The sequence below is a fragment of the Silurus meridionalis genome, chromosome 29 (genome assembly GCF_014805685.1).
Source record: "Silurus meridionalis isolate SWU-2019-XX chromosome 29, ASM1480568v1, whole genome shotgun sequence".
Lineage (NCBI taxonomy): Eukaryota > Metazoa > Chordata > Actinopteri > Siluriformes > Siluridae > Silurus > Silurus meridionalis.
In genome coordinates this window covers 12,378,658-12,388,657 of record NC_060912.1, presented here as the reverse complement: position 1 = coordinate 12,388,657, position 10,000 = coordinate 12,378,658, and the positions used below count along the sequence as shown (strand labels likewise).

Below are 10,000 nucleotides of genomic sequence, written 5' to 3'. Positions count from 1 at the left end.
ACGGAGCGAGGGATAACAAGGACGAGTGGCGGGATCAGGGGAACGATGGGTTTGTGAACGAAGGTGTGGGGAACGTTGAAGTGGTGCGGATGAATGAGACGGACCCCAGCAGCATCATCAGGAGTGTGTGTGATCTCATGACTCAGCACTGGCTTCAGGGGGTGGTGTTTGGAGACGACACCGACCAGGAGGCCATCGCCCAAATACTCGACTTCATCTCCGCCCAAACGCGCACGCCCATCCTCGGCGTGAAGGGAGGCTCATCCATGATCATGGCAGCTAAGGTACACACACACACACACACACACACACACACACACACACACACACACAGAGATGGAGTTTATCTCAGCCTGTATAATAGAGAAGCAGAATGGCATGATGGGAAACGGTGTTGCCCTCAGGGGTCTGGAATCTCAGTGAGTGTGACTGTGTGTGTGTGTGTGTGTGTGTGTGTGTGTGTGTGTGTGTGCAGTGTTTCTGCTGGAATTCTTAGAGGAACTGGTATGAGTCATAAACACACCCTTATACAGCTCAGACTACAACACAAAACCAAACCGCTTGCAAAAGAAGATGTTTCCTCCTCGTGGTTGTGTTGTTTTGTCAGGAGCGTTTGTCACCTCAGAATGCTTAGAAGCACAACCCTGTAGATCTTCAGGGTGTCTTTACGCAGTTTCTGTCACATTGTTATTGAGCAGGGAATTGTTCATCTGTCAGGAGCTTCTCTGTGTGGTTTGGAGATGTGGATGATGGGTAGATTAGGATGAAGATGCTGCTCCAGCTCAGGTGTCTCCATGCTGGATGGTAGGAGGTTAAAAACAAGACGAGGTGAGCGGCGTGAAAAAACGCACCACTGTGGGCTTCACTCTCCGCTCTGACAAGGTATTTTATACAGTCCTCTTTAAAGTGCGGTACACACACACACACACACACACACACACACACACACACACACACACACACACTGAAACACAGGTGTTTTTGCTGGAGTCCATAACGGAAATGGTGTGAGTCATAAACACACCCACACACACGTTCACACTAATGTTACACCAGGTACAATATAAACTCTCTCCATCACTCTCTCTCTCTCTCTCTCTCTCTCTCTCTCTCTCTCTCTCTCTCTCTCTCTGTCTCTTTCAGCTCAGTGTGTCGCCTATAGAAAACTCAATCCATGGTTTAGAGGAGATTTTTTTACTGTGTCTGTAAACACAAAGCATAAACATAAAAACACCATCCTTAACAATTATTCCCCCCTCTCTCTGTCTCTGTCCGTCTCTCCCTCTCTCCCTCTATCCATCAGAGACAGAGAGAGACAGACAGAGAGAGAAAGACAGAGAGAGACAGAGAGACAGACAGACAGACAGACAGACAGACAGACAGACAGAGAGAAAGATTGGAAGAGCATAGCACTCGTTCATGGCAGGAGAGAGAGAGAGATGAGCAGAAAAACTGCTGCAGCTTGAGCAGATGAGAGAAAAATAAATGAATGGAGCGAATGAAGGAATACATACTTGTGCTGAGAATCATGAGAGAGATGATGCACAGAGAGAAAACAAGAGAGACAATCATTAGGAACAGACTGTGGGTGGATTTGTGTGTGTGTGTTTGTGAGAGACTCTGACTCAGTCTGTTTGTGCTGCTAAACGCCGCCCTGGTGGCTTCTCTGAGAAACAGCACCTAATACTGAGGAACTTTGTGTGTTCACTCCCACAACCACCTGCAAGTGTGTTCCTTCCATCAACACTCACACACACTCACTCACATGGAGTACACACTCGCATACACACACAAACACACACATACACACACACACACACACACACACACACACACACACAAATGGAGTACACACTCGCATACACACTCGCATACACATACACACACACACAGACACACACGCACACACACACACACACACACACACACACACACACACACACACACACACACACACACACACACATGGCTCTGTAATCTAGTGGTTCTGTGGTCTAGTGGCTCTGCTGTTGAATTAATAGTTGTGTAATTCTGTTCTTTGTGTGAGTGTGTAGGTGTTGTGTAGAGCTGCATATGGCTGCAGATGATGTGGGTCTGCAGGTGTTTTTTTAGTGTATGATATGAGCATCTTTATTTGCAGATCTGCAGTTGCTCTGCTGGAATCAATTTTTATTGTTGTTGTGTAGTTCAGTAAGTGTGTAGGTGTTGTGTAGTACAGTGTGTGCAGGTGTTGTGTAGTTCAGTAATTCAGTAAAAAACATAGAGCTCCAACACACGACACAGAGCTCCATCACACGACACAGAGCTCGACACAGAGCTCCAACACACGACACAGAGCTCCAATACACAACACAGAGCTCCATCACACGACACAGAGCTCCATCACACGACACAGAGCTCCAACACACAACACAGAGCTCCATCACACGACACAGAGCTCCATCACACGACACAGAGCTCCATCACACGACACAGAGCTTCATCAGACGACACAGAGCTCCATCACACAACACAGAGCTCCATCACACAACACAGAGCTCCATCACACAACACAAAGCGCCACCACACAACACAGAGCTCTATCACACAACACAAAGCGCCACCACACAACACAGAGCTCCATCACACAACACAGAGCTCCATCACACGACACAGAGCTCTACCACACGACATAGAGCTCCATCACACGACACAAAGCTCCATCACACAACACAGAGCTCCATCACACGACACAAAGCTCCATCACACAACACAGAGCTCCACCACACAACACAGAGCTCCATCACACCTCACAGAGCTCCATCACACAACACAGAGCTCCATCACACAACACAGAGCTCCATCACACAACACAGAGCTCCATCACACAATACAGAGCTCCATCACACAACACAGAGCTCCACCACACAACACAGAGCTCCATCACACAACACAGAGCTCCATCACACAACACAGAGCTCCATCACACAACACAGAGCTCCATCACACAATACAGAGCTCCACCACACAACACAGAGCTCCACCACACAACACAGAGCTCCTTCACACAATACAGAGCTCCATCACACAACACAGAGCTCCATCACACAACACAGAGCTCCATCACACAACACAGAGCCCCATCACACAACATAGAGCTCCATCACACAACACAGAGCTCCATCACACAACACAGAGCTCCATCACACAACATAGAGCTCCATCACACCTCACAGAGCTCCATCACACGACACAGAGCTCCATCACACAACACAGAGCTCTACCACACAACACAGAGCTCCATCACACAACACAGAGCTCCATCACACAACACAGAGCTCTACCACACAACACAGAGCTCCATCACACAACACAGAGCTCCATCACACAACATAGAGCTCCATCACACCTCACAGAGCTCCATCACACGACACAGAGCTCCATCACACAACACAGAGCTCTACCACACAACACAGAGCTCCATCACACAACACAGAGCTACATCAGACCACACAGAGCTCCATCGGTGTTGTGTAGTTTAGTAAGTGTGTAGTTGTTGAATAATTATGTGTGTAATTGTCATGTATTTTAGTGGTTGTGTAGGTGTTGTGTAGTTCAGTGAGTGTATAAGTGTTGTGTAGTTCAGTGAGTGTATAAGTGTTGTGTAGTTCAGTGAGTGTATAAGTGTTGTGTAGTTTAGTGAGTGTATAAGTGTTGTGTAGTTTAGTGAGTGTATAAGTGTTGTGTAGTTCAGTATGTGTATTGTATAGGGTTAGAGTTATTGTAGCTCAACTTTAGTTGTGTGGTGTTTGTTTGTAGTTGTGAGTCTATGAGTTACAGATGTGTATGAATGTTTGTGAGGAGTTTTAGAGTTGTTAATAAAGTGCTGTGTGTGTGTGTGTGTGTGTGTGTGTGTGTGTGTGTGTGTGTGTGTGTGTGTGTGTGTGTGTGTGTGTGTACGTGTTTGTACTCAGTCGGAGGTGTGAGGTGAATCAGTGGGTGTAGGAGGTGCTGAATGGCTCAGATGGCTAGCGGTCATGAATTGTCTTCACACACACACACACACACACACACACACACACACACACACACACACACACACACACACACACACACACACACACACACGTTATCCTGGATATACATCTTATTTTTCAGCTCCTGTAGCTTTGTGCCCTCTATGTGCCCTTTAGTAAAATCTTCCTCACTGATGGTTGCTGAATGCAGCATGTAGCAGCACTGAGGAGGAACTTCACATGTTCATGATCAGGTTCTTACAGGGTTCATGTGTTAGTATGATGAAGCTCTTGATTTCTGAACTGCTGCCCAACCAGAACAGTTCACTACTGGTTCATTTCCTCTACAGGACATGGAGCTGATGTAGGTGCTGCAGGTGAGGGTCTGGAGTGGTCTTTATTGTTTAGGTGTGTAGCTGTTAGTTGCCCCTCCTCCATCTCTCCATCACTCTCTTTTTCTCTTTATCTCTTCCTCCATCTTTCCCCCACCTCTCTCTTACTCTCCCTCTAACTCTTCCTCCTTCTCTCACTATATCGCTCTTACACTTCTTCCATTTGGACCATATGACATTCCAGTAGAAGCATGGAGATTTAAGAGATGCAGTGGAGTTTTTAACCATATTGTTTAACAAGATTGTGGAAGGTGAGAGGATGCCTGAGGAATGGAGAAGGAGTGTGCTGGTACTGATCTTTAAGAATAAGGGAGATGTGCAGACCTGCAGTAACTACAGGGGAATAAAGTTGATCAGTCACACCATGACGTTATGGGAAAGAGTAGTGGAAGCCAGGCTGAGAGAAGAGGTGACCATCTGTGAGCAACAGTATGGTTTCATGCCGAGGAAGAGCACCACAGATGCATTATTTGCTTTGAGAATGTTGATGGAGAAGTATAGAGAAGGACAGAAGGAATTGCATTGTGTATTTGTGGATTTAGAGAAAGCGTAGGACAGGGTGGAGAGAGGAGTTGTGGTATTGTATGAGGAAGTCAGGTGTGTCAGAGAAGTATGTGAGGGTGGTGCAGGACATGTATGAGGACAGTGTGACAGCAGTGAAGTGTGCAGTAGGAACGACAGACTGGTTCAGGGTGAAGGTTGGACTGCATCAAGGATCGGCTTTGAGCCCTTTCCTGTTTGCAGTGGTGATGGACAGGTTGAAGGACGAGGTCAGACAGGAGTCTCTGTGGACTATGATGTTTGTGGATGATATTGTGATTTGTGGTGAGAGTAGGGAGCAGGTGGAGTAGATCCTGGAGTGGTGGAGGTACACGCTGGAGAGAAGAGGAATGAAAGTCAGTAGTAGTAAGACAGAGTACATGTGTGTGAATGAGAGGGAGGGCAGTGGAGGGGTGTGGTTGCAGGGAGAAGAGGTGGAGAAGGTGGAGGAGTTCAGGTACCTGGGGTCAACAGTGTAAAGTAATGGAGAGTGTGTTAGAGAAGTGAAGAAAAGAGTGCAGGCAGATGGAGTGGGTGGAGAAGAGTGATAGCAGGAGTGATTTGTGATAGAAGAGTATCTGTGAGAGTGAAAGGGAAAGTTTATAGGACTGTGGTGAGACCTGAGATGTTGTATGGATTAGAGACAGTGGCATTGAGTAAAAGACAGGAGGTGGAGCTGGAGGTAGCAGAGCTGAAGATGTTGAGATGTTTGTTGGGAGTGACGATGGACAGGATTAGAAATGAGTTTATTAGAGGGACAGTGCATGTAGGACGTTTTGGAGACAAGGTGAGGGAGGTGTGATTGAGATGGTTTGGACATGTGCAGAGGAGGGACATGGGGTATATCAGTAGGAGAATGCTGAGGATGGAGACACCAGGAAGGAGGAAAAGAGGAAGAACAAGGAGGAGGTTTATGGATGTGGTGAGGGAAGACATGCAGGTAGTTGGTTTGAAAGACGCAGATGTAGAGGACAGGGGGGTATGGAGACGAATAATCTGCTGTGGCGACTCCTAATGGGAGCAGCCGAAGAAGAAGAAGAAGAAGAAGAAGAAGAAGAAAAAGAAGAGTATCTTCATCTTTCCTTCACCACTCTCTTATTCTCCCTCTAACTCTCCCTCCATCTCTCCCACCATCTCTCAAAATATCTCTCTCTTACTCTCCCTTCATCTTTCTCCCCATCTCTCTCTCTCTCTCTCTCTCTCTCTCTCTCTCTCTCTCTCTCTCTCTCTCTCTCTACATTCCTGCTTTACTGCAATAACAAACACCACATTACCTGCCTGGCAGTTTATACACCCAAAATTTATACACACACACACACACACACACACACACACACACACACACACACGCGTGCGCTCACACATGCACAGGCGTATACACGCACAACCACACACAGAGAGAGAGAGAGAGAGGAGAGAGAGAGAGAGAGAGAGAGAGAGAGAGAGAGGAGAGAGAGAGGAGAGAGAGAGAGAGAGAGAGAGAGAGAGAGGAGAGAGAGAGAGGAGAGAGAGAGAGAGAGAGAGAGAGAGAGAGAGAGAGAGAGAGAGAGTCCCAAATATGTGTCCTAATTCTTCCTTCTGTCCAGTTTCACTTGAACATTTTTGTACTTTGCTGGAAGCTAAAACTTTCCACTTCCTCTACCCCTTCACTTCTCTCTCTCTCCTCTCTCTCTCTCTCTCTCTCTCTCTCTCCTCTCTCTCTCTCTCTCTCTCCTCTATTTTACTTTGCCTTAATTTCTCTGTCACACTCCGTTTCTTTGCCCTTGTGTCTTTTTTGGTCTCTGAGCTCCTTTTTCTTTCTTTGTCCCCCCCCTGTCCATCTGTCCATCTCATCTGTCCATTATCTCTGACCCATTACAGTAGATTGTGTTGTGATTTGGTGGAGAAAGTCCTGGTTCTGGTGGTGTAGAAGTTTCAGACTCTCAGTATGAGAGCAGCACTGGATAACTGTAAGTCAAGAAGCTTTTTTATTGTCATTCCAACAGTATATACAGTAGCTAAAGGCAGAACACAGTGACGTACAACTACGTTTCTCCAGAACCCTGGTGTTGCATCACACAACACAAAGCTCCATCACACAACACAGAGCTCCATCTGTGTGATGGAGCTCTGTGTCGTGTGATGGAGCTCTGTGTTGTGTGATGGAGCTCTGTGTTGTGTGGTAGAGCTCTGTGTTGTGTGATGTAGCTCTGTGTTGTGTGATGGAGCTCTGTGTTGTGTGATGGAGCTCTGTGTTGTGTGATGGAGCTCTGTGTTGTGTGATGGAGCTCTGTGTTGTGTGATGGAGCTCTCTGTTGTGTGATGGAGCTCTGTGAGGTGTGATGGAGCTCTATGTTGTGTGATGGAGCTCTGTGAGGTGTGATGGAGCTCTATGTTGTGTGATGGAGCTCTGTGTTGTGTGATGGAGCTCTGTGAGGTGTGATGGAGCTCTATGTTGTGTGATGGAGCTCTGTGTTGTGTGGTAGAGCTCTGTGTTGTGTGGTGGAGCTCTGTGTTGTGTGATGGAGCTCTGTGTTGTGTGATGGAGCTCTGTGTTGTGTGGTAGAGCTCTGTGTTGTGTGATGGAGCTCTGTGTCGTGTGATGGAGCTCTGTGTCGTGTGATGGAGCTCTGTGTCGTGTGATGGAGCTCTGTGTCGTGTGATGGAGCTCTGTGTCGTGTGATGGAGCTCTGTTTTGTGTGATGGAGCTCTATGTCGTGTGATGGAGCTCTGTGTCGTGTGATGGAGTTCTGTGTCGTGTGATGGAGCTCTGTGTCGTGTGATGGAGCTCTGTGTCGTGTGATGGAGCTCTGTGTCGTGTGATGGAGCTCTGTGTCGTGTGATGGAGCTCTGTGTTGTGTGATGGAGCTCTGTGTCGTGTGATGGAGCTCTGTGTTGTGTGATGGGGCTCTGTGTTGTGTGATTTAGTTTATAGTGTATAGTGTGTGTATAGTGTATAGTGTGTGTATAGTGTGTGTATATTGCTCCCACATCACCCCTGTCCTCCGCTCGCTTCATTGGCTTCCGGTGCGGTTTAGGGTGGAGGATAAGGTCCTGCTGTTTGTGTTCAAGGCAATCAATGATCTGGCCCCGCCGTACCTCGCCGAATTATTAAAGGTCTACCAACCAGCCAGAACTCTCCGCTCCTCAGCACTTACCTCTCTGGTTGTTCCAAAATGCAAGTATAAAAAGTTTGGAGGCCGGTCATTTGCTGTCCAGGGACCAACGCTGTGGAATGCACTTCCAGCACACATACGATGCATCACTGAGCTGAGTATTTTTAAATCGCAGTTGAAAACTCATTTATTCAGTCAAGCTTTTAACACGTAGCCACTGCTATTTTATGTTCATTGTGTCTTATTTTTTATTTTCTTAAGTATTTATTTATTTTTTAATATATTACTTTTCATTACATTTTTATTTTATTTTTAATATTTATTTTTTGCTTTACTGGAAAGCGCCTTGTGCTCCTGTTGGTGGTTGTAATGCGCTTTATAAATAAAGTTTGATTGATTGATTGATTGATAGTGTATAGTGTGTATATAGTGTATAGTGTGTATAGTGTGTATTTAGTGTATATAGTGTATAGTGTGTATATAGTGTATAGTGTGTATATAGTGTATAGTGTATATAGTGTAGTGTGTATAGTGTATTAGTGTATATAGTGTATAGTGTGTATATAGTGTATATAGTGTGTATAGTGTGTATATAGTGTATAGTGTGTATAGTGTGTATTTAGTGTATAGTGTATAGTGTGTATATAGTGTATAGTATAGTGTATAGTGTATATAGTATATAGTGTGTGTATAGTGTGTATAGTGTATATAGTGTATAGTGTGTATATAGTGTATAGTGTATGTGTATAGTGTATAGTGTGTATAGTGTATAGTGTGTGTATATTGTGTATAGTGTGTATATAGTGTATAGTGTGTATATAGTGTATAGTGTGTGTATATTGTATAGTGTGTATAGTGTATATACTGTATATAGTGTATAATTAGTGTATAGTGTATAGTGTATAGTGTGTATAGTGTATAGTGTGTGTATATTGTATAGTGTGTATAGTGTATAGTGTATAGTGTGTATAGTGTGTATATGTGTATATAGTGTATAATTATTATATAGTGTATAGTGTGTGTGTATAGTGTGTATAGTGTATGTGTATATAGTGTATATAGTGTATAGTGTGTATGTATAGTGTGTATAGTATAGTGTATATAGTGTATAGTGTATTATAGTGTATAGTGTGTATAGTGTATAGTGTGTATAGTGTATATAGTGTGTATATAGTGTATAGTGTGTATAGTATATAGTGTATATATAGTGTATATAGTGTGTGTATAGTATGTATATAGTGTATAGTGTGTATATAGTGTATAGTGTGTGTATAGTGTATAGTGTATATAGTGTATAGTGTGTGTGTATAGTGTGTATAGTGTGTATAGTATATAGTGTATATAGTGTATAGTGTGTATATAGTGTATAGTGTGTATAGTGTATATACTGTATATAGTGTATAGTGTGTGTATATAGTGTATAGTGTGTATATAGTGTATAGTGTGTATAGTGTATAGTGTATTATAGTGTGTGTATAGTGTGTGTATAGTGTGTGTATATAGTGTGTGTGTGTGTATAGTGTGTGTATAGTGTGTGTATAGTGTATAGTGTGTATAGTGTGTGTGTATAGTGTATAGTGTGTGTATAGTGTGTATAGTGTGTATATAGTGTATAGTGTGTATAGTGTATAGTGTGTGTATAGTGTGTTTATAGTGTATAGTGTATAGTGTGTGTATATAGTGTGTATAGTATAGTGTATAGTGTGTGTATAGTGTGTATAGTGTGTGTATAGTGTGTTTATAGTGTATATATAGTGTATAGTGTGTGTGTATAGTGTGTGTATAGTGTATAGTGTGTGTGTATAGTGTGTGTATAGTGTGTGTGTATAGTGTGTATAGTGTGTGTATATAGTGCAGATATTTTATATTAGGATGGTAATGAGGTCAGTATCTCTCTCTGCTTATAGATAAGAACCCTGAGGCTTCCATACATCTCTTTTTCCCCCTCCTTCTCTCTCTCTCTCTCTCTCTCTCTCTC

General features: G+C 44.0%; 1 protein-coding gene across 1 annotated transcript in view; it reads left to right on the top strand.

Annotated features, from left to right (window-relative positions):
- Positions 1-10,000, top strand: part of LOC124382037 (glutamate receptor ionotropic, NMDA 2B) — a 45,897-nt gene that overhangs the window by 16,455 nt on the left and 19,442 nt on the right. The window contains 1 exon segment of the mRNA XM_046844118.1: positions 1-284. This exon segment is cut by the window's left edge and continues 358 nt beyond it. Within this exon segment, the coding sequence (XP_046700074.1) occupies positions 1-284 (284 nt within the window).